Source organism: Mesoplodon mirus (assembly GCF_964341445.2).
Source record: "Mesoplodon mirus genome assembly, chromosome: 16".
NCBI lineage: Eukaryota > Metazoa > Chordata > Mammalia > Artiodactyla > Ziphiidae > Mesoplodon > Mesoplodon mirus.
Window position 1 is genome coordinate 75183970 of NC_138992.1, and position 24976 is coordinate 75208945.

A 24976-nucleotide genomic window follows, 5' to 3' on the forward strand; every position below is an offset into this window, starting at 1 on the left:
CGAGGCTGGCACTCTGCACAGAAAACGAGTGGTCTCTCAGGCTTGTCTCCTGCTTCAGGCCGGACACAGGACAGGATGTGTTTAAATGTAAGGAAGTTCATTTCTGTGCAAATAGGTTGAGGTCAAAGAAGTTTTCCTCGGCCCAAGGCAACACCTCAATCGTCACGGTATTTGAGCTTGTAATATACAAAGATTATGGGTCGCTGCACTTTACAATTGGGAAAGGTGAAGAGACTTGCCTAATGGATCCTATAGCAATGGCTTAAGAATAGGGCGTAGTTTACCCTAACGGAAAGCGTCTTTTAAACAGTATTAGATGTAACAATAAGAAGTAAGGTCATTGCCTTTATATGCAGTCCATGCTTTTTTTTTTTTTTTTTTTGGCTGCATTGGGTCTTCATTGCTGCACGTGGGCTTTCTCTAGTTGCGGCGAGCGGGGGCTATTCTTCGTTGCGGTGCGTGGGCTTCTCACTGCGGTGGCTTCTCTTGTTGTGGAGCACAGGCTCTAGGCACACAGGCTTCAGTAGTTGTGGCATGTGGGCTCAGCAGTTGTGGCTCGCGGGCTCTAGAGCACAGGCTCAGGAGAAGAGACTCCAAACAAACGAAACAGTGGTAGTAGGTCAGGGATGGGCAAGAGTTAGAGAACAGGGGCTTTTACTTTTTAGACTTCAGTATTACATAACTTCAAAACAAGCATGGACTACTTTTATAATGATAGAAAGTTTTTTGGGACTTTTCCCAGTGATTTTAAAAAATGAAAATGTATTCTATTCCTGACTCTTAGTCACTGTAATCGTCAATAAAAACACGTTTTCTCTGTTCCTTGGAATTCTTCTTTGCTACCATCTCTCTTCTTCTATATACAATATTCAAGTAAAACTTTTGATACCTGGCATAGGAAATGTAAAATGGCTTTATGGCCAAAATGTTTAGAAAAACAGGCACAGAAAAAAGTAGATGGTTTCTGGTGCTTTATCATCACTCTCCCTCAAAAACACCTGTCACTTGTGTCTCTGAAAAATAAAAACATGTTTTTAAATTGTTGCCCATCCTCTGAAATTCATAGGTGACTATCCGAGAAGATGGGGCTAGTAGTGATCCTTATAAGTTCTGGGTACTAAGAAATGGTTTAATAACAAGCCAAACTAAACAATCCTGGATAAAAACTGAAATACACTCTTGGTACTTAAATTACTTTATAAACGGAATCTTAGCTCACCAATATTTGAGGTAGATAAGGAAACAAAATAATGCACCATTTAGGTTTTTAAATTTTTTTATTTTCGTAAAATAAAAAAGCAAGAATCATTTTATTTCTACTGTTGAAGAATTATCAAGAATTATTCAAGATTTAATTGCATCAGGATAAGTTAAGCTTTCACGTGCTTAGATACAACAGAACTTTGCAAAGCTAAATAAGCTTACTGCCTGCTGAACCTTTTAAATTAACTGAGTTTAACTTTCACATGACCAGTTGTTTTTATGGCTTATATAATCATTGACCATTTTTTCAAAAGCATTTAAAATGACTGAAAAACAAAGGTTTCCAAAGTCTATGAAATAAGTAAAATCATATCAATTAGAATTAGAATATTTACCTTCTTCAAGGAAAAAAATGTTACTGGCTTGATCATTTCTGTCTACTCTGAGTTGAGAAAATGAATTCCCTTGGAATTTTGGTCTCACTTTTGCTAGCAAATATTGAACTGCTTAGAAGCTACTCACCAGTCTTAAACCTTCAACTCACACCCCACATCTTAATCATCCCAAGCTGAAGGCCTGCTGTCTTGACACTGGACAGCAGCGCTTCCTCGCGGCTACCGAGTAAGAGGCTCACCAGCTCATTAGCAGCCCTCTGACCTTGACCAAGCAGCCGACAAAGCAATCCCATCCCACTTGTGCGTTCACTCTGATTTGCAATAATAAGACAAGACCTGGATGGAAAGATGATGGAAAACTCAACTGGAAACTGACTAAGAGTTACACTCTTCCTTGGGCAGAGAACCAGGGAACTCAGAACGGAGACAGAAGCACACAGATCCACCAGATCCTCTATGCAGTCCTTGCTTACTGTATTTTTATTTTAATTTAGATAAAAAGGAGAGAGATGATTACACAGAAAACACCAACATCTGCAGAATTACAAATTAAGCAAATGCAACGGGAAACACACGTGTTTCAGTCCCTTTCTGGTGCTCTTTTACCATCTGCTCTCTTGGAAGGAACTCAGGAGCTGTAGTACTTGAGGAGATTCTCATCCGTAGGTTTGAGGATTTTCTTATCTGCCATATTCACTACCCACCCGGGAGCAAGACCAAAGAAAATCTGCCTTGGATCTTTTCGAGCACTGAGCATTTTGAAGAGTTCGTCTTTAGTGATATCAGGTAAAATATAACCGTACTTCTTGGCGAGCTCCAGTCTCGCTTCAGGAAATTCAGCAGGATCCGCCAAGTAACCGCGATTCCTTGCATCAGTGTAATAGGTTACCAGTGCCTCAGGGGGGAGCATGCGCTTGGGAATGGGTTGTCCACGGAGAAAGAATGGAATAGGTTTGCACAGAATTTCTAAAAAAAATGTTTAAATAGAAAGAGAGAGATGCAAATACTGGCTATATACATAATGATTTTCTCTTAATAATGGCATTCTTTTAATTATTAATTTTTAAATATTTCCAAGAGGAAAACCTAATTCCCAAAACTTTTTTTTTTATTATTATTAAACAGGTTTGTCTTATGTAAGCAAATGGCAACACCTGACTTTCAAAAGTCTGCATCTTGAAAGTCAAAGTTACTCGTGGATCACCAACAGCGAGTGAATTTCTAAACGTGGGAAATAGCATATTGAAGCCCCATGTTTTAAAAAACAAAGCCCCTTTATGACACACTGGCTGAGGTGCATGAGAAGGCGGAGCGTCACCAGCCACACCAGTAGTAGAAACCCCTCAAACAGGAAGCCAAGGGGGCTGCAGAGCAAGTCAAACCCTTGTGGGACAGTCAGCACGAGACCCCGAGGCAACAAGCTTACCCAGGCTTCGAGGGTCGTAGAAGGCCGTCGTGACGACACCCCCGTTCTTCTCGATCGCAGCGATGGCCAGCTCTGAAGCCAGCTGTACTTCAATATTAACTTTTGCCTTAAAGGTGTCAGCACCCTGTCACCCGTCAAAACAAGGTCTGTGAGGAGACGGCTTGGCTACAAGTGAATTAATTACATGAGCTTCCCTTCTACACTGTGTTTTCTCCCCTAAAGGGCCTGCAACGTGACAGCTATTCCTACTTTAAATACCTCTGCTTTGAGGTCCTATCAAACACCAAATTCTTCCACATTTTTTTTAGGCCAACTTACTTATCAATTTTCATTCCCTAGGAGCAGGGATGACTAGAATTCCATTTTATGCATTTGGCGGGCACCAACATAAATACACATTCCCATTACTTCATTAACAGCAGATTGTTTAATCCTCAAAACAACTCTAAACCAACAGAATCACTGCCACACCAATGTCATAGACGGCAACACTGAACCACAGAGAGGTTAAGCAACTTGCCCGAGATCACAAAGCCAGGGGGTCTAGTGTCCCAGCGCCTGCGTTCCTAACCACATTATGCGCGTGACACAGATGAAAACTCACCTTCCTGACCCACAAGTAAGCAAGAGGCCCAGAGCTGGTTAAAGGTGGGGCAAGCGGGCTCGAGCCAGCAAAAGAACAAAGTATCCGAGCTTGGGAGGGGCCAGGCCCCTCTAGGGAAAGGGGCAGAGACAACAACAAAAATAAAAATAGTACTCAACTTTTTAAAGTCCTGTCTGGGCACTTTCATTAGGATGTGCTATATTTTACTCTAACTTCAGAACAGATCCTGACAAAATAAAAAGATGGTGGCACTACCATTCTTTTTGCAGTAACAAAAATTGTTTTGCTATTTTGGTGCGGCCGAAACAAGCTGGCTCCCAATTTCAAAATATTCCATCAATTCTAAGACACACTTTCTCACATTTTTCCCATCTATGATACTGGTAGGCATCTTTACAGTCAATGGCACTTTTGACTCAATGAAACAAAGTCTTGCCATATTATTTGAGATTTCTAATTACTATTCCACAGATTGCTTAACCATTTCCCTATCCTTGGGCATTGGGGTTAGTTCCAGCATTTTCAGTGTTATAAGAAGAATACTTAGCATTTCATTATATCTATTAGGTTTCTTTTGTTTTTCCTTAGGACTTCTGTTCCCAAATTGGTAATGTTGTGCTGAAAGAGCAGAAGCGTCTTATTATCCACTATTTACTACAAATCTGAAATCCAGAAAAGGGCAAGCAGTTTACAGAGCTGTAAATAATGTATAACTGTACTTATTCAACCGATGTCCTGGTGTAGATTTCAGAATGATTTTTGCTAGTTTAAAAGACACATGCCTGAAAGCTGTTGGGATGTGCATTAATGTCTGGTGAGGTCATGGGTTTTTCCATATGTTAATCTACAATTGTGTTCCCTTATACGCCTCACGTAGAATACTGAGGCTTAATGGTGTATTTGGTATTCTCTCTTCGAATCATCTTATTTGGAAAACTTTTATCCACAAGTGTACTTTTTCAAAGGAATCTAAAAGGATTTCCCATAAACTATGCTTCCCTCTAGTGGACACTAAGTTACTTACACAGCAATATCGCATTACTGACATACAAGAAACGGGTAGTTGATTAACAATCTACAAGTTTATTTGCTAATGAAACTCCTGGCCAACTTCTACAAATAGAAAACTGCTTTCCTACAATTAGAACTGGATTTGGTTCATTTCTGTCTTCCATAAATACTAAGTGACTATCACAAGCCAATATTTCCAATGTTCAAAATACAGCAATGCATCAAAGTACCTTCTCTCAAAGAGCTGACATCACAATGAGGAAAGTAATGAAAAATAAATGCATTACTTGGTAATAAACGTCAGGTGTTCATACACTCAAAGAAAAATCCTTTGGGCAGAATAAGGCAGACGGTCGGGTATGAGGGTATGAATGTTCCTTTATAAAGAATGTCAAAAACATCTTCCTACTAGGATGACATTTGAACAGAGAACCAAAGAGAGTGAGGGAGAAATATGAATAGGTACACAAGAGAAGAACATCCCAGGACCAGGGAACAGAGCCGCCCTTGCCTCCCGCCACCAAGAGCATACAGCTTTCTAAAACCACAACGAGTATAACACGATCGCCACTACATAATGTTTATGACAACTCAAAAGGGATAAAAATAAAAGAGGCAGAGTGTCGATTATATGGAAATCAGAAATAGCCATCTACGTAACTCCAAAAAAATCGAATTCAGACTTACCTCCTCTACCAGCTGGACACCATAATCCCTTTTAGATGGCTGGATGGTCACACCTCTCCCATTGACAAGTTGGGTTAAATCAATAGGTTGTGTAGGATCAACCCGACCCAAATCAATAAGATACTGCAGCCTGTTGAGACTCAAAGGCTGATATTGGCGTCTGAAGCTACACAAGAAAGTAACAGTAGATGGAAAACTCAGACTTACCTTCCAGCAAGATCTCCAGATCAACTCAGAGCTTTGTCCTGGGTTTTCCTCCATCAATTTATATGGTTTAACAAAATAAAACCCCTGAGTATGGCATAAACATGTAATATTCCTTGATTTGGGGGCAATGAAACAAAACCAGTAAGTACTTACTTTGTTTCACCAACAACTATTTGCCTAGGCATCTACTTCACTCATTTACACAAACAAATAAATATTTAACCCACTATGTAAATTATACATTAATGGAACTCAAAGTAATGGTGATTACCATTTATTGGGTGACGACAATGAGTCAGATTTTATATATGTAATCGCCCTAAACCTCGCGAGCAGGCACCATTATCTCCATTTTGCAAGTCTTAGTGCAATGTCTGGCTTTTTCCCCAATTCAGGCTAAACTTCATTACCAAAATTGGTTCAGAGAAACAGCAGTGAAAGTTTGCCTCAAAGTGGATTTAAATTTCTACCAACCTATTTTTAGGTAACTCTCAGTGAGAATTAGGTACTTTTACACTAAGAAGCAAAGCAAACTTACCTATGTCCTTCATTAAACCCGTATTTTGGGATTCGAAGGTAAAATGGAGTCTGGCCTCCCTCAAAGCCCAGCCGGGGTCGGGTTCCTCTCTGTCGTTCTCCCTTGTGGCCTCTACCACATTTCCTGCCTCTTCTCTGACCTCTTCGTCGTCTTTCCTGCAAGAAAAGAAGAATGTTTTATGACGTACAGATGCACTTTTTTGAATTGCATTTCACCTTTGCACTGTATCTTTTGGTTATGCCCTTCATTCATCCAACCAAGCAGGACTAGCCAAGCCCACTACGTGCCAGGCACCATCCTAGCTGCTCTGAAGTCCAAACACTCCGCATGAGCAACTCTGCCTCTGAAGATGTAGCTAGTTCTTGCAACCAAACTCCAAGTTGTGTTTCAAAGGGAAAGTTCCAAGAATGAGATGAAGAAAAGGAGAGTGTGACAGGTTGGAACTGAAAAAAATTGTAGAATTAAACATCCACAACAAGCAAAGTTTGCATGATACGCAAGCGCATTTATTTTGGAATTAATTGTCAATATGCCATTGTTACCCATATACAGCGTTTTATTTAAATACCAATTTATAAGGAAAATATTTTTCTTACTTTACATCCTGTCACTTCAGGAAAGCAACGAATTGATTTTTAAAGTGACAGTATGTCCATGACAGCTTTTCTAGCTATATTCAATGATTTGCAGAAGAGACATCAAACGTAATAAATCTTTCCCATGAAGATAAGGTATGATGGAAAAGCACTCCACGTTAATCCCAATTTTAAATGAGACAATCATTTGTACTTCCTGCGACCTCGCTCCCCCGCCTTAATTAACGTAATTAAGCCTCTAAACCTGAACCTTACCGAGAACTGGGACCACTTGGGCAGGTTTTCCCGCGTCACCTAAGCAGAGGGGCTCAGGGGGCCCTGGTTCCCCCAGCGCCTCTGGAAACCGCGACCCCGAGGGCCCCCGCGCCGCCCCCAGCCTTACCGGTTTCCTGGAGCCCGGGTTCGGCCTCAGGTTAGCCAGGCTCACACGAGGCAGGGCCCGCAGCAGGTCCAGGGCCTGAGGCCCTCCGCCCCGCACCGGGCCGGCCATGACCCGCGCGCCCGCCAAGCCGCAAAGACGCCGGAACGCTAGAACCGCGTGATTTCCGGCGCTGCTTTACGGCCGAGGCCCCGCCCCTGTCGTGCTGCAGGCCCGCCGCGCCGCGCCGCCGGCCGCGGGGCATGCCGGGAGCCGGGTGCAGTCGCGGCGGCGACAGGTGTGCGATCGTGTAGTCTTCGCGGTGCGCCGGCTTTATGTTTAGTTCGTTGGGGATGGGATCCTACTTTGAGAGGTCGTGCCTTGACCTTGGCTTGGAATGTGCTGCGTTCTCTTCCGCCGCACAAAGCACGCGTTGAAAACGGTGTGCGTTAGAGGGCTTGGAGTTACTGGCCTGGTATGTCTCCCAGTCTGGTCCTTAGAGGCGCAGGGTCTTCTCCGAGCTCCACGTGGGGCCCAGAATAAGATACCCTGGGCGCTGAAGTACTGGCTTGGAGCTGAGCCAGTTATACGCCCTGTCCTCTGAAACGAGTTGCACAACGGAGAGTTGTGGGTTAATTGTTATTTGGGGCAAGATGAGGGCTATAGCCTGGGAGATAGCCCCTCCAGCTCCGAGGAACTGCTCCGGAGAAGGTCACTATATATGTGATTTACGTGAAGGGAGGTAGTGTCATCAAGCACACATGTTGGCAGAGGCTTGCTGCTGGTCACAAGGAGCAGATGTCACCGTTAATGATTCTAGTGCTCTTCTAGATACAAGGAGATGCCAGAATTGGGGCTCATAAAATCTTCTGAAAATGCCTATCTGAAAGCCTGTTCTACCAGTTTTCCTAGAGCAAAGCGTGCCTTACTCCTTATCTCAGCCCTCAAGTCTTTTCATGGGGTGTTGGAGGTCAGCGGCTGCAGTGGCTACTGACTTCATCCTTGTAGAGGCAGATGGCAAGTTCCGACTTTTAGCTGGCAACCCTGAGATTCGAAAATAATACTCAGGGTCGAGCTATTACAATGTCTGGTACCAACCCGTGAATAGGACGCAAACTCTGCATCCTGTCCGAGTGCGTCTGTGTTGCTTTGACCAAGTCACAGATATGCTAACTTCACTTGCTGTTAACAATGAAGGAGCCATGCTGAGCGCTTGGTTATGTGTCAGTCGCGTGCTGAGTTACCCTCATTCGATTCATCAACTAAACAACCCCTCGTGGGGTAGATGTTATTACCTTTCGGACTTGGCAAGGCGGTGGCTTGAACGACGTCTCATAGCAAGCAGAAGAGCCAGGATTCACACTTTGCTTCCTATTACATAAGTAGTATTTTTTATAATATAAAGTTGAATATCTGCAGCACAAAATACATAACAATATTTTCACTCAAAAGTATCGGCTTCCCTATTTTTGTCTTAAGTGAGTGTAATATAGACTATGCTCTTTTATTTTTCTTTCTTTTATTGTTCTTATTATGTTTCACTGTCTTGCTGGGGGGTTGTCCCTGCTGGTCCCTGCTGGTGATCACAAATAGTGAAGGTGGAAATAAATTTTTGGAGGGCAACTACTTCTATGTTTAACTAAACATGTTTGAAGTTGTTTTAAATCAAGTGTGAAAAACTACAGAGGGGACTCCCTGGCGGTCCAGTGGTTAGGACTCTGTGCTTTCACTGCTGGGGCCGAGTTCTATCCCTGGTCAGGGAACTAAGATCCCACAAGCCCCGTGACGTGGCAAAAAAAAAAAAAAAAAAAAACCCACAAAGAAAAAGTTGCATTCATTCCTTTATTTGAGCAATATTTATGAGCAAGACACTGAACTTGTTACTGAAAAATATACATGGATGAAGTCAAACAGGATCTTGCTCCCAGATTGTTTGAAATCTAGTAGGGGAGATTTTCCAAGAATTATTATTATTTTTTTTTTTGGCTTCACCATGCACTTGTGGGATCTTAGTTCCCCGACCAGGGATCAAACCCCGGGCCCTTGGCAATGAAAGCGTGGAGTCCTAACCACTGGACCACCAGGGAATTCCCCAAGAATGAATATTTTTGAAAAGTTAAAAAACAATCAGGCCTGTTGTAGAACTCATAGCAGTACAAGAGAACAACAAATATGTGAGTTCTACAATATGAGGATAAAAGTCCGTACTATGTAGAAGCGTGGAAAGAAATACAGTGGAAAAAATAGAAGCTAGGTCCTGCCTGTAAGGGTGTTCAAGTCAATATATTTCATCATCTTTCTGTTAGAAATTTCATACCTCTGAGAAGAAAATTGCAAAATATGTTTCAAAATGTGTCCTAATCTACAGAAAGATACACAGTTTTCCCCCTATCTAGAAAATCATTGTTTGCACTAAGTAATGAGCTTCTGTATGAGTGTTAGTTCCAATAATATTTTTTATCATCGAAAAAAATTTTTATTGAATAAATGAGATACAGGAAGTATAAAACAGTGTGCTGCACTTCTGCGAAGTAGATGCTTTTTGTTGTATACGTTATGTAATGTTATTGGTGGACACCAGTTAATGATAGTGGAAGTAATAATTGTAGGCTACATATTTGTTTAGCCCCTATGCAACATGTTGACCAAGCATATAAAACAGTCAAAATAATTTGATGAGTCTCATCTGTGTTGTAAGAATGTAAATTAAGGGTGTATAGTGAATAAGTCATCGATTTCAAGGCTACAGAAGGGTTACATCATCATTATCATTGCAGGATAATATTTATTAAGCACCCACATGCTTGGGGTGTTGTCCTAGCCCCTGTTTAAATCACATTAAGGAGACCTTGTAATAAGAAAACATCTCAGCATCTATTTAAGAGTCATCCTGACTCTAGCCCTGGTTAATAGTGACTACTGAGTCATTATATAAAAGAATGAAGTGAACCCTATAAAGATGCTATAATTTGAAGTCCATTGGGAAGGCTCTCCTTCTCATACACTCCCAAATAATCTTCCCCCACCTATCCCAGTGCTTTGACAGTCTGTCAATATAGATTGATTCCTTTTAGCTAATAATTAAAATAAAAATTTTCAAGGATGTAAGAATGGGAGTCGGGGATGAAAATAAAAGGGGATAAATTCATCACACAAGGTACTGTGTATGAACCATAATGATAATACACTATGAAATGAAGAGTCACATCAGGACTTCCCTGGTGGTGCAGTGGTTAAGTATCCGCCTGCCAATGCAGGGGACATGGGTTCGAACCCTGGTCTGGGAAGATCCCACATGCCGCGGAGCAACTAAGCCCACGCGCCACAACTATTGAGCCTGCGCTTTAGGGCCCCATGAGCCACAACTACTGAAGCCCGTGCTCCACAACAAGAGAAGCCGCTGCAGTGAGAAGCCCGCACACCGCAAGAAAGAGTAGCCCATGCTCTCTGCAACTGGAGAAAGCCTGCACACAGCAACGAAGACCGAACTCAGCCAAAAATAAATAAATAAATAAAACAATAATAAATTTAAAAAAGATCAACTCAACTATTTCTGAGATTAGAAAACAACAAGACAAAAGCATGCACATAAAAGTCTCCCATCTCATCTCCCTAAATGAGGTCACACATTAAATAATATTTTGGCAGGGATGGGAACAGGAGGAGGAAAGGAATTTCAGTGATTCAATTATTACTGACAAGTCATTTTTAGAATGGGACCAAGAATAGGCTAATTTTGTGAAGATCAAAGTTGAGTAAAAAAAACTGGAGATGTGATTTTTCTTAGTGAAGGAAGGAAGGAAGTCAAGGGTGGGAAAGAAGTGAATGGCTTTGATACTGGGAAACAACAAATATTGAGAGAGAGAAGAGAGCATGAAAAGGGTTGAAAATAAATGTCACCTTCAAAAAAATTACCTAGTTTTATCAAAGGTTGGCCCTGACTCAGGTCTTCATTCACACCTAGATAATTTTTGTTTTGATTTTATCATAGTACATAATGCATATATCTGTTATGGAAAAAAATGCAGTTGTACAAAAGGGCCTACACTGAGAAGCAGGAGATTTCATAGGCAATCACTTTTAACTTTCTGTTTTTATTTCTTCTGGTGATTGCCTCCATATTTACAAATTAAAATTTCCCTACACCAATTGTTTTTCATCAACTTTTGACATTGTATATTCACTTGTCTTATGATAGCTGAAGATTTATATTAAACTACTTCCTTCTAGTATTTTCTTTTCTCTCATGGTAAACTGTGTGATTTAAATAATATAAGAACTTTAAATAATATAAGAACTATTTCTTGGATGTTCAAGTTTCAGAAGTATATATGAGCTCCTCCCTCTAAGATGAAGATACTGACAAGCCTCCCCTGTCACTCCTTTGCCCCTTCTCATTTCCAACTTCTGTTAGCTATTTACTAACAATTTACTGACAGTTTAATCCATTGGCATGGATTATCAATATACCTGTACACTTTCAATCATCATTTAGTGTAAATAAGAAGCTACAATTACTGTATTTGCTCTTTCTAGACCAGTTTTCAGTATTTCCCTCTTTCCTGGCCCCAGAGAACTGGCTTTCAGATTGATAGGCTTTCTTTAAATTCATGACCATAAACCTCAAACTGGTCATCCTACCTCAGTGTTCTAGAAAACTTACTTTTTCACTCTCCATGATGACTATTTTATATCTACTCTTCCTCTCTCTCTCTGTCAATGATTTTCCTTTATACTTTAGAAAAAGGAGTCATGAGATGGAGAATTTCTTCCACATCCCACCAGTAAATGTACAGTCCTTCCTAGAACAGCATTCATCCTCTATATCCTATTAAAGAGAAGGAAGTGGCTTTTCTCCTGCTAATGGTCAGTCTTTCCACCTGTGATCTGGACTCCTCCCACCTGCTTAAGAATTTTGTAGTTTTCATATCCCCTTTCTTTCCTACATTATCAATCTCTCCTTGTACTGCTAATCAGAATATAAAAATGTAAAATGGTGGGGCTTCCCTGGTGGCGCAGTGGTTGAGAGTCCGTCTGCTGATGCAGGGGACATGGGTTCGTGCCCCGGTCAGGGAAGATCCCACATGCCACGGAGTGGCTGGGCCTGTGAGCCATGGCCGCCGAGCCTGCACGTCTGGAGCCTGTGCTTCGCAACGGGAGAGGCCACAACAGTGAGAGGCCCGCGTACCTCAAAAAAAAAAAAAAACCTAGCTGGACATAATAGACATCTATCAAACACTGCCCAACAACAGCAGAATACATATTCTTCTCAAATGCACATGGAACAGTCTCCAAAATAGACCATATGCTGCGACATAAAACCTGTCTCAATAGAACTAAAAATTTGAAGTCATACAAAGTATGTTTTCTGACCACAGTGGAACTTGTGAAAGAAATTTGGGAAATACACAGATACATGGAAGTTATTTTCAAGTATATAATTGCCTAAAAATCCTAAGGAATCTACCAAAAAAAAAAAAAAAGCTACTAAAACTTAAGTGAGTATAGCAAGATTTCAGATACAAGGCCAGTATGCAAAAATTAAATTCCTGTATCTAGCAATAAATTGAAATTTGAAATACCATTTACAATTGTATAAAATATGGATTTTCTAGGCATAAATTTGACAAAAGGTATTCCAGCCTATACAATGAAAAGTATAAAACATTACTAACAGAGGGCTTCCCTGGTGGCACAGAGGTTAAGAATCCGCCTGCCAATGCAGGGGATACGGGTTCAGGCCCTCGTCCAGGAAGATGCCACACACCGCGTAACAACTAAGCCCATGCGCCACAACTACTGATCCTGCGCTCTAGAGCCCGCGAGCCACAACTACTGAGCCCACGAGCCACAACTACTGAAGCCCGTGCGCCTAGAGCCCGTGCTCTGCAACAAGAGAAGCCACCGCAATAAGAAGCCCATGAACCACAACAAAGAGTAGCCCCCGCTTGCCACAACTAGAGAAAGCCCACGCACAGCAACAAGACCCAACGCAGTCATAAATAAAAATTTATAAAAACAAACACTTTAAAAATAAATAAAACATTACTGACAGAAATCCAAGATTACCTAAAAATGCACACTAGTTCTTGGATCAGAAGACTTAGTTGTCAGATTTCCTCAAATTGTTCTGTAGCTTCATGAGAATCTCAATGAAAATCCCAATAGCCTTTTTATTTTGGAGAAATCAGCACCAACTTAACATTTTTGAGAGCCCACAAAATTCTCAGCACTCAGATCCCGTATAAGAATGATTGGGGAAAAAATAAAAGAGTATGAATAAGAGCCCCAGGCTTCAAGCATTCTGGCTATCATATAATTAAAGTGGAGCTTTTGTTGTTTCGTTTTTGTTTTTAAGATCTTTGTTCACTAGCTTCTCCTTCCCTTACACTGGACTCCCTAAGGATTCTTAAAAAACAAAACTCAACAGAGTAAATAAAAAAATCTAATTGTCTTTATGCAACGATTCATGAATGGGGCAGCACCCCATCCAGCAAGTAGAGAGGAGCTCCGGGGAGCCCCACAAACAGAAGACTTTTAAAGGCAGGAAGAGGGTAGCAACGAGGAAAGAGCAGATTACTTCATTTTTCTTTGGGGGATGGAAGGGGTCTAGACAGGCTGATTAACTCACTAGCGCCGACTAGGAAACTCCAGACTGACTTTAAGATTACATCCTGCCAGAGACTGAATCTGGAATAAGTTTAGGTAGTAAATTTCAGTTTGGGGATGATGTGGGCTTAGCACAAGTGACTCCATTTTGGGCCTGTTATCTTCCTCTTAACAGATTGTATATATCCTCTAAGTTTCTCCAGTAGATTGTGACAACTAAAACCTGTCGTTTGCCACCTGGTTCTACAAGGATGAAGTCAGTAGCCACTGCAGTCACTGACCTTCAACACCTCCAGAAAGGAGTTCAGGGCTGAGATCAGGATGAGGTACCCTGTGCTCTGGGGAAAACTGGCAGAACAGGACTTCAGATAATTAGATACTTCCAAGTGAAAATTTTTATGAACCCAAACTCTTGCATCTTCCCACATTCAGAAAAGCACTAAAACCATTAAATCTCTTCTCACTAGCAGCAACCTTCTAGGGAGACACATGCTTGACTGCATGAACACTTGGACCAAAATCATCTACCCACTGACCTCGCCCCCCGCCCCACCTTTTCAGAGCACGTCCTCAGCGCTGAGAGGAGGTGTCCCAGGGCATAGCCCTCAGTGAGTCCCCAAATAAAACGGAACCACAGCTCTCACGGTGTGGGTTTTCTCCAGTGGTCAACTGTAACCCTCCGAAGGTCAGGGCATTTTGCCTTTAGGTGTGTCCATCTCTGCCCCTCCCAGATCCTACCAGGTATTTGATGGGCATCGGGCCACCGCTGTAGAATGGGGTCATGTGTTCTGGGGCCTAAATCAGTAGGACCTCCAGAGCCACCAATCAGCAAATTGTGGAAACTCGGTGACAAATGAGTGCTTCCCTCTCCAGTTGCAGTTTAAAGGAGGCGAGGCGCGGGCCCCCAAACTACACACCTGTACAGCCCCCAATGGAAATACCGCAGAAGCTGCCCCCCAGGTCCAGTCCTTCCCGACCTTTGCAAGTGAGTGGGGTCGGGAGTGACCGCGCGGCCCCGCCCCCCAGGCCGGCCGCCCGCACGGAGCACGTGCGGCCAGCGGGCCGGAGGTCAGCTCGGGCCGCCCTGTGCCGCGGCCAACGCGGCGTCCGGCAGCCGGGCACTGTGAAGCGCGGGGCGACCGGCGGGGCGGGGCGGGGGACGGTGCGGCGCGGCGCGGCGTGGGCGCGCACGCGCCTGAGCGCGCGCCCGTGGGCGGGCCGGACTCGGCGCTCGCACCCACTCGGGCAGCGGCCCGGCGCCCGCTCCGCCTTCCGCTTCCGACGCGCGGTCGGTGGAGCCGGTGTATGTGCGGCAATAACATGTCGGCCCCGCTGCCCGCCATCGTGCCCGCCGTCCGGAAGGCCACCGCCGTGGTGAGTGCGGCGCTGGGGGCCTCGCGAGGGGTCGCGTCGCGGGCCGGTGGGCGGCGGGCCGGGGCTGGGACGGGCCGTGCGGTCCGGGGGGTTCCGGGGGGGTCGGGCGGGGTGGTGGGTGCAGCCCGGCCGGGCTGTGTGCGGAGGGCGCGGGGTCGCGGCGGGCGGGCGGGCGGCCCCGAGGCCCAGCGCCCCCGGCCCCGCATCCCCCGGGCCCTGCGCGCGGATCCGCCCCGGGACCCCGGAGGCACCCGCTTGAGCGGACGGCGCCCCAACTCCAGGTGGCTCTGGAGCACGTTGCTGCCTTGTCTGTGCATGAGGGAGATGCCTTGATTGTGTCACCTTGCACCCCTGTCCTCAGTTAAAGAAGTTTGAAGATTTAGTGTCCTTTTCGATCAGAGGTGCTGTTCCTTAGGAAACTTGTGCGTGAGGATCTCAAACTTACTTTTAGCCGCCAGAAGCTCCCTTTTGGGATGGAGGAATTCTACTGGAAGCGTGAGAACTTTCATGGTTTGACCTGAAAGAGACAAAACGATTTTTCTTGGAATGTGATCATTTGCCCAGAAGCCTGTCTAACTGGGACCTCTTTAAGTGCTAAAACCCCACGTTAATTATCTTAGGAGCTGCACCGAGAGACATTACGTGCTTTTGCCCCTTACGCGAGGTCTGTAGAGATTGATTAACTTGCTGAAGGTAGTGTTCTGTGATTCCGGCCTCCACTTTAACTGGGGCTCTGGAGTGTGTAACATTCCGCTGCGTTTATTTAGGCATTGCTTACTCATTGTTCCTCTTCCGTTCTAGGTGATTTTCCTTCATGGATTGGGAGACACAGGGTAGGTACCATTGTTAGTACCCTAATGAAACGGGTCATGCAACTCTACACGAGCAACGAATTCTAGGATTGTATAAACATAGATCGATAGTCATATTTCGTACAGTCCAGTCATGAGATAGAATCCTTTCTTTTTTTGAAAACCCCCAGAATTTTCCCCTCATCCTCTTATTTTGTCACTCTTCACCTCCTCTGTCTGGAACATGTTAAAACTGCAAACTTCTCCTTGAGTTGCCGTGGGTAGTGGATACCAGAGATGGGAGGTATGTTTGTAGAGATGCAAGTGAGAGCTTTCCAGAGGAGGTAAAATGTCAGGGCAGGTTGAGAAGAACTAGTTGATTTTGATACGTGAGGTAATGGCAATGTGAACGTTCTGCATGACAGCTCCGATGTTCCCTGAAAAGAAGAAACTCCGCTGAAGGGCAGGGGATGCAGCTCAAAGATTTGTTTGGAGGCTTAGCAAACACATTCTGTGGTGCTAACTGTAGCCACATGGTTTGTCTTTCACTCAGTCTCTTTCTATATTGAGAGCTCTTTAAAATTTAAATCAGTGGTTATCTGTTGGAAACTTCGATCAAATTGTTGTTATAACATTGTTACAAAATTGAAGAATTGGAGAAAGAGTGAAGATAAATACATTTTGATAAAATAGCCAAGAAACGATTAAATCTTTGCAAGGAGGCACTGGGCCAGATTCATTCTTAAAAGTGATTCCTAATACCCTCTTATGCCTCCCAAGTAGAGGTCCATGACACATGCCTTGCATGGAGTTATGGGAAAGGTTATAGGACTGTTTCTGGCCATCAGGTAGTCCTATGAAAAGGACAGACTTACTTTACTATTTATTTATTTTACTAAACAGAGGTTTTAGAGGAGCTCTGTTTTATCACCAAACCCTTCTTGATGCTGGAACCCAGGGAGGATCTTGCTCACCTGTAACTTTCCCAATAAAGAGAGCTTCAAGGTCTGAAGAATCAGTCCAGGGGGTAAAAGCTTCAGTTGTAGAAAGATTCTCTGTGGACCCCAGTTTAGCCAGATTCTTTGGACCAAAGTTAAGAGTGAAAGTGATGAAAAAAATGAACAATGTGAGATTAAAAACACCAAGAGCAGCCATGACATCTTGACTAAGAATTAAGTTTATGTAAAGAACTAGAGGTCTTCAGTTCTGACAGTATTTACTTTGGGGGATAGCACCAAAGAAAGCTGATGCTAGATTGCTTCCATGAGCACATGACGAAATTCAGAACCAGCCGATCTGACAAGTGGCAATTCAATGTTTGAGATACTTTTTGGAGAACTAAAGTTCTTTTGTCAGGTTACCGTAGAGGATGATAGGGATTAAGCAACTCAGCTATGAAAATGGGCAGCTTTGCCTTTCTTGGTTAAGGTTCTTTTGTGCAGGACCAGCCAAGGTGTGCTGTCTGGTAACTTGGGTCTTGCAGTCTGTGTTCTCATGAAAAGTCTCTGATGGCCAAATAAGATTGGGGGACCCTGTATAATTCTATATTTTCTCAATTCTAATATGTCATTTCCCCCACATTTTTATGTTACTGAGATGGGTATTCATCTTACGATATGTGTGTTTATTGTGGTGGTGATTTTTTTTTTATAAAAGGCTTTTTTTCAGTGGTGCCACTTAGATTATATCTTAGTGTCTAGGAAATATGATATGGCATATTCTCTTCTAGAAGATTTACTGGGTATGCACTAGCATGTTTAAAGCTCTGAAAAGTTCTGCAGGAAACACATCTGACCACAAAATTGTTTCTATGCATAACATGTATAATAAAATATGTTCGTTCAAACTATATTGCATAAGATCAGTTTTCCTTCCAAAATAAAAACAGCTTGTCTTATGATTATGAAAATGTTACATTTGTCTTGTAAAAAAAAATTCAAATGCAAATATGCTTGAGAAGAGAGTGAAAAACAGTTGAACAACCCAGAGATACATATTTATTTTTGATAGTATTTTCAAACTGTTTTATTTTGAAATGCTTTCAAATTTATAGAAGAGTTGCAAGAATAAAACAGATTCCTTAAAACCGTCTACTCAGATTCACTGATCTGTATCGAATATGTTACTATGTTTGCCAAAACTTGGGAGAATAAATTGCCGATGCCATGATTCTTTATTTCCAGACTTCAACATGTATCTCCTAAGAACAAGCAGAGTCTCTTATGTAACCACAGAAAATTACCAAATTCAGGAGATTCAGCACCATTTAACATTGTTATCCGGTCTAGTCTGTCGTCTAACAGACCTTGGCAGCTGCCCCGGTCGTGTCCTTTGCAGTAATCCTGTCCGCCTGCACTTCCATCCCAGCCACACTGCGCTGAGCTGCTGCAGCTCTTCAGTCTCTTTTAATCTGGAGCAGTCCCTCGGCTCTTCTTTGGCCTTCGTGACATGGACGTTTCTGCAGGGATCAGGCTGGCCCCTCTGTTTAGGTTTGTTTGACATTTCCTCACGATGACGTTCAGCTTGTGCATTTTTGGTACGAACACCACGTACGTGGTACAGCCTGTTCATTGCATCACGTCAGGAGGCAGGTGGGACCGTCCGTCCCGTTACTGATGCCGACCTGGATCACGCGATAAAGGTGGTCTCTCTCTTCCTCTGGGTCTCTCTACGGCACCTATTCTCCCTGTGTAGGTAGAGTGAGTCGTGGGGAGACGCAAATCGTACATCAGACTTTCACCTGATGTTGTTAGCGTCTGTGGATGATTCTTGCTGGAGTAGGTTGTTACCGTGATGTGATTTTCTAATCCTGACACTTCTTTGATGTCTATTAGCTTGCCCCTCCCCACTTGTATACTTTGGACTCACAGATTTACTTCGAGGGTTACATTCCCTCATTGTTGTTATGAAAAGGTTTTAACTACTTCTTTTAAAATAACTTCAAATTTACATGAAAGTTGCAGAAATAGTATTTAGAGGTCCTTCTACCTGTCACTCAGATTACGCAGTTGTTAACATTTCTTACACGCTTGAGAGTAAGTTGCAGACATGTTGCCTCATGACTCCATAGAGCTTCGGTGTGTATTTTGTAAGTACAGGGACATGGCCATGTAGCCATGGTGTAACCATCAGTCAGGCCGTTAACACTGATCTGAAGCTACCATCACATCCACCAGCCCCACTTGCGTTTCCCTGGGTTGACCCAGTGGTGTCCTTTATGGGTCCAGGATCTCAAGTTAGATTGAGGTGTCACGTCTCCTGAGGCTCCTCCAGTCCTGAGCAGTCCATTTTCTTGTCTTTGGTGACCTTGACACTTTTCCCGTATGGGCCAGTTCCTAGGTAGGATGTCCCTCGGTTTGGGTTTATGTGACCTCTCCCTTTCGGCAGGGACACTGCAGAGGTTGCTGTGGTGGTCCTGGGACCACACTGTGTTGATTTTTGTGCCTTTGTTGATGATACTGTGTTTCATTATCTGGTTAAGGTAGTGTCTGCCAGGTTTCTCCACAGTAAAATTAATAAATATAATTGCACTTAAAAAGTGTTTTGTGGGGAGATACTTTGATTTTATGAAAATATCTGTTTCTCACCAATTTTTCACCTGTGGATTTAGCACCCATTAACGATTGCTGTCTGGATCTATTATTGTGATGGTTGCCAATTAATGATCTTTTAAAAAAGTCCTTCATTTGGTATTTATTCGTTGGCAGTCTACAGTATTATTTTCAATCCTCTCCTTATCTGACCTCTCAGTAAGATCTGACCCACTTAACCACTTCTGCCTTTGAAACTTTGTTTTCTAAACTTTTACAATCTGGCCTAGAAAAATCTCACACAGATGGGCAATACAGACCAGCGACGCGTGGACTATATGGAGGGGAGGGAGGGGTTTCCATGAAGAGGGCCCAGCTTTCTCCTTCCCCGCCCCCCTTTGTCAGAGCTGTGCTTTCGGGTGTCACAGTCAGCTGTGAGGGGAGGGGGCGTTCCCATGCATGAAGCGTGACTGTGGGTGGGGCACCTGGGGGGAGGCAGGTCCCAACCTGCACTGCTGGCCCAGAACTGCCAGAGCTGAAGCCAGCTTTCTCGCGGAATTACGAATATGGGAAGGCGGATGACTAGGAAAAACCCTGTGGTGTTGGGCCGGAATCGAGGAACTAGTGTCATCGCAGACTTTTTAACACGTTCCCAGATGGTACCACACTTTTGAAAACCACTGGACTGCGTGAACTGTTTGAGTCCACACTTCTAGATAGAGGCAGAGTTGGGGCTAGAACCCAAGATTCCTACTCGTTTATTATTTACTAGAGTATTTTCCTTTGTTGCTTGTGCTTTTGGCTTCACGTCTAAAAAACCATTGCCAAGTCCAAGGTCACAAAGATTTTCGCATGTTTTCTTCTAGAACTTTTATAGTTTGATCTCCTGTGTTTAGGTCTTTGCTATATTTTGAGTTAATTTTTGTACATGGTGTGAGGTAAGAGTCTAACTTCATCCTGTTGCATGTGGGTTTCCACTTATTCCACTTACTTTTGTTGAAAAGACTATTCCTTCCCCATTGATTTGTTTTGGCACCCTGTTCAGAAATAAACTGACCATAAATGTGAGGGTTTATTTCTGTATTCTCAAATCTATTTCATTGATTTGTATGTCTTTTCAGTGTCACAATCTTTATTACTGTTGCTTTGTAGTAACTTGAAATTGGGAAGTGTGAGTCCTCCAACAATATTCTTTTTTCAAGATCAGCTATTCTGGGTCTCTTGAGTGTCCAAATGAATTTTGGAGTTAGCTTGTCAGTTTCTGCAAAGCCAGCTGTGATTCTCGTAGAGACTGCATTGACTGTGGATCCATCTGGGGAGCACTTCCATCTTAAGAATATTAAGTCTTCCAGAATGCAGGATGTCCATTACATAGATCTTCTTTCATTTCTTTCAACATGTTTTGTACTTTTCACACTAAAGTCTCACATACACACACACACGAACCCACATGGAAACACACATGCACATGCATGCACCCATATATAACTTCTGGAATAGTGCCTGGCTCAGTGTCAGTGTTACATAAGTGTTAATGTTCATAATGTTATTAATTTTTCTGTATTTCCTTAACACTTTGGGGGAAGGTGGATTAAAATAGAGTAGTTAATAGAAAAGCATTTAACATTTATTTCAAAACTATTTAATCCAAAAAGGTCTTAAGTTACCTTTATTTTACCCTCTAATTGAGGTAATATGTGGAAAGTGTCAGGTGTGATGTCAAGTGTAAAGACACAGGGAGCTGTATGTATGTATAGTATGATCCCATTCTTGTAAAATCTGTATCTATTTCTCAAGTGATATACATGGAAAAAGTTGGAAGGAAATATGTAGAAAGATTAACTGTTTATTTCTGGCCAGAAGGATTTTGATGACGTCTCATATTCTGTTTTGAACATATATATGTACATATACGCATAAGGAGAGAATGTTAAAGTTATTTTTTCAACTTCTTTTTCTTCTTTTGGCTGCGTTGGGTCTTCGTTGGTGCGCGTGGGCTTTCTCTAGTTGTGGCGAGCGGGGGCTACTCTTCGCTGCGGTGCTCAGGCTTCTCATTGCGGTGGCTTCTCTTGTGGAGCACGGGCTCCAGACGTGCCAGGCTTCAGTAGTTGCGGCATGTGGGCTCAGTAGTTGTGGCTCAGCGAGCTCTAGAGCACAGGCTCAGTAGTTGTGGCGCACGGGCTTAGTTGTTCCATGGCATGTGGGATCTTCCCAGACCAGGGCTTGAACCCGTGTCCCCTGCATTGGCAGGCAGATTCTTAACCACTGCGCCACCAGGGAAGTCCCATAAGGTTGTTATTTTTAATGGTGTAGTAGGCATGGAGAAATACCAGACAGCTGCTTTACTTTACTCCTCTGAGAATTTTTTCTTCATATAAAATGAATTATATCATCTGTCTTGCCTACTTTGTTAGGCACATTGTTGGGAGGTTATAAAGAGATTAAAAAATGTATTTTATAAATTATAAAGCCCAGTGAAGTATATGAAAGAGAAAAACACTGCTCTTCAGGAATCATGAGGTCATTTTTATCTGCAGGTAAAGCTGACATCATAAGCTTTGGGTTGTTTCTAGGTTGGTAGTGGTCTTTTAAGGGGTTGAAATTTACCCTCACAGATTTACTCTTCTGTTATTAACTTACTGGAATTTAAAGCAGTATCTAATGGTGTTATTCATATGGTTTCTCCACCAGGCATGGGTGGGCAGAAGCCTTTGCAGGTATCAGAAGCGCCCACATCAAATACATCTGCCCGCACGCGTAAGTATTTTCAATTTTCAGGCTTGGGATTCAGAGTCTGGAGAGGAACAATCGTGATAGCTTTACTTTTCCAGCAAAGCATTTGAATATAATTAATTTTTATCTTTTAAATGTTCAGCTTCAAAATAAAGGTTAGTAAGTTCTGTAAAACTAAAATGTGTCCTGGTTATGTTGAATTTTTTTCTTATCTTTTTTGTTGAGAAATTTAAAATAATGGTCTCTTGGAAATCAGTTGAACTCACAGCCAGAAAAAATTCTGTAGACATACAAGTGCCTGTGAAGTTCTCAGGACATCCATGAGCTGTCTCTGAAGGGGATTTCCCTATCAGGTTTGGGAGAAATCTCTACTACCTTGAAAACACGCCTAAATTTGATCAGTTAGAGGCAATGTGATGCAGCATGGAAAGAGCACAGACCCTGGAGACTGTTAGGTTTGGTTTTGAATTCTGAAGACATTTGTGGGTGTCAGAAAGAAACTAGTAAGTTTTGAGCAAACTCAGAAAATCACTAAGATGAGCAAGTCTTAGGTCAAAGTGTGCTGAGAAGCAATAGCCATTGAGAAACAGGTGGGGTGAGATACATGCTGCTAGGTTAGTAATTCATCCTCGAAGTGGTCGTAGCAGCAGAGTTGATAAATGTGAAAGAGGAAAACTATGAGATTATGTAAGAAAACATTCCTCCTCTTTTTATCCTGAAAGGGTTGCTGTGTCCTTATTAATCTGACTCATGCCAGAGACAGAATTCTTTTTTTTTTGTCTTTATTGGAGTATAATTGCTTTACAAGGGTGTGTTAGTTTCTGCTGTATAACAAAGTGAATCAGCTGTACGTATACATATATCCCCATATCCCCGCCCTCTTGCATCCCCTCCCACCCTCCCTATCCCACCCCTGTAGGCGGTCACAAAGCACCCGATCATTTAACATCTGGTAGTGTATATACGTCCACGCCACTGTCTCACTATGTCCCAGCCTCCCCTTCCACCTGTGTCCTCTGTTCTCTATGTCTACAAGACAGAATTCTTGATGGTGTTGGAATTTCTGCTACACTGTTATTGGCTTCAAGATTGAATTTAGTTTAAGGCTATTTCCCAACCTAGGGAAGTTTATGTTCTCATGGAAATTTTACTAAGATTTTGTGACCTCTAAGGTAGACTTGTTTCATGAGTCAGGAGGGTGGTGGTGAGATGTAGTTAGAGTGTATTTGTTTTTCTTTCCTTTTGTACCTAGCTGCATTCAGGTTGTCCAGCAAGTTTTTCATCACAGAATTGAGTTGGGTATAATGGACACTTAGGCAAGACTTATATTTCCCTTATTTATTTAGAGGTCTCTTAAACAAGCAGGTACATAGCTAAGAACTAGAAAATAAGCAAAAATGTAATTTGAGCCTGTGGGAATTGATGCCACCGTTTCTGTGCAGTAAGTTGCTTGTATCCTTAGCCCCTTAGTCAGAGTCTCAGAAATTTCCATCTGTCTTGGTTACTGTTTTCCTTCTCATGTCTGGTTTGAAAGTATCAAATAAAGATGTTGAAGAAGGAAAATGTTGTTTATTCGCCAAGCTTAGTCCATTCCAGCTGCGGCTCTGTCTTGAGAACCATTTGGAGGGTGTGGAGAACAGAATTGTGCAGGTGTACGTGCAGTGAAGCAGCTCATCTATTCAAATTGTAGCATTCAATTTTGTGAGGGCCTCAAGTAATCATCTTCAGTTGATGGAATTTATCAGGTTTTGTACTTCGGTATATTACGCTTATTTTTCCTTTTCTTTTTCTTCCCCATGTAGACCGGTTATGCCTGTAACATTAAATATGAACATGGCCATGCCTTCTTGGTAAGTAAGACTTCACTTATTCAATAAGAACTTTTTACTTATACTTTTTTTTTATCAGAAGTGCTTTTGCATATAGCAATTCTTAATTAATTATTTTTAAGTTGCAAAGTTGTATAAATTTAACCTTTATTCGACTATTTCAGGTTTTGTATGTTAGATTTGCGGTAAACTTAAGGAGCTGCACCAGCAGGTAGAGAAACAGGAGAGAATGGGTGGATAGAAATACCGTAGAGAACACCTCTCACCGCTTGATAAACCTTTGTTGATTTCAGTACCCAGACGTGTTCGTGCGCCCGCATGGCGTCCACTCTGGGGAAGCCACAGCCTCTCCACCTCCCACCGTCTTGCCTTCCTGGAGAGCTGGCCAGTTTTTAAGGAAAGCAGTTCCTGTCGAGCCCTCTCAGGACATTCATGGTGTCAGGCATTCCCTGTGTGCTTTACAGTCGGTTCTTTGTTCTCTGAGCCACTTACAGACCATGCTTTCTTCCTGCTGCTCTGAGACTCTACCATCACGTCTGTTCAAAACTGATGGCTTTGACACCTGATTCCTATTTTCCTTTCCCCTCTAGCTCCTGCCACCATCTTACCTTTCAGGTGACTAGGGGATCCAGTGTCAATGACCCATTCACAGCCTTGACCGGCTTGTCACTTCCTGGACTCTTCTCTTTCCGCTGACGTTTGCCTCTCTCAGCTTCAGGCACCCACAGCATCCCCTGGGCTTTGTCATCTGGAACTGTTCCATCTCTGAAGGCACTTACTTCAGACCTGACTGTCAAGCATAGTTGTTCCCCCTGTGAGTTTGCTCCCCCGTCTCTGCACTGCCTGTTGAGGCCTCGTGGGGACTCCAGCCTGTCACCACCTTGTCCTCTGCTTGTTCCCACTCACCTCTAACGCACCCTGCACCTTCGTTTTTATCTACTGGACATTGCTTGGCAACTTCTACAGGTTCCTGCCTACCTTGACCTTTGATTCTTCCACCTTCCCTCTCTGGCAAAATTCCTATCCAGAAGCAAAATTTCTACCTCACGTTGCTCGAGACCATAGTGGAAGCGCCCAGTGGGTAG

At 42.9% G+C, this 24976-nt stretch overlaps 2 protein-coding genes across 4 annotated transcripts in view; one reads left to right on the forward strand and one right to left on the reverse strand.

The window, feature by feature from the left end:
* Positions 1-2055: 2055 nt before the first annotated feature.
* MRPL15 (mitochondrial ribosomal protein L15) lies at positions 2056-7212 on the reverse strand. Of its 2 annotated transcripts, none has more exons than XM_082601039.1 (5): positions 7050-7212; positions 6072-6226; positions 5534-5645; positions 3025-3148; positions 2056-2564 (listed from the first exon to the last, which is right to left on the reverse strand). In XM_082601039.1, exons 1-5 carry the CDS (start codon positions 7155-7157, stop codon positions 2227-2229), a joined length of 837 nt encoding a protein of 278 aa, XP_082457165.1. In that variant the 5' UTR covers positions 7158-7212; the 3' UTR covers positions 2056-2226. The 2 variants fall into 2 exon arrangements, with proteins under 2 accessions (XP_082457165.1, XP_082457164.1); XM_082601038.1 differs by lacking the exon at positions 5534-5645 and adding an exon at positions 5327-5492 and having other exon boundaries at positions 7050-7208.
* A 7647-nt stretch (positions 7213-14859) lies between these two features.
* The window catches only part of LOC309792037 (transcription elongation factor A protein 1), a 58976-nt gene continuing 48859 nt past the window's right edge, over positions 14860-24976 (forward strand). For both annotated transcript variants that reach the window (XM_082601264.1, XM_082601263.1), the window contains exons 1-4: positions 14860-15008; positions 15810-15841; positions 22021-22086; positions 23865-23912. In XM_082601264.1, the coding sequence (XP_082457390.1) occupies positions 14940-15008; positions 15810-15841; positions 22021-22086; positions 23865-23912 (215 nt within the window). In that variant the 5' untranslated portion in view covers positions 14860-14939. The remainder of the gene's footprint in view (positions 15009-15809; positions 15842-22020; positions 22087-23864; positions 23913-24976) is intronic.

Bases quoted from the DNA above. Each gene is read 5' to 3' on its own strand.
- MRPL15 (XM_082601038.1), bottom strand. From the start codon at position 7,157: ATGGCCGGCCCGGTGCGGGGCGGAGGGCCTCAGGCCCTGGACCTGCTG. The intron at 6,227-7,049 runs GTAAGGCTGGGG...CTTTTCTTGCAG, and splicing joins ACCCGGGCTCCAGGAAACCG to GAAAGACGACGAAGAGGTCA. The intron at 2,565-3,024 runs GTAAGCTTGTTG...CATTTTTTTTAG, and splicing joins CTACGACCCTCGAAGCCTGG to AAATTCTGTGCAAACCTATT.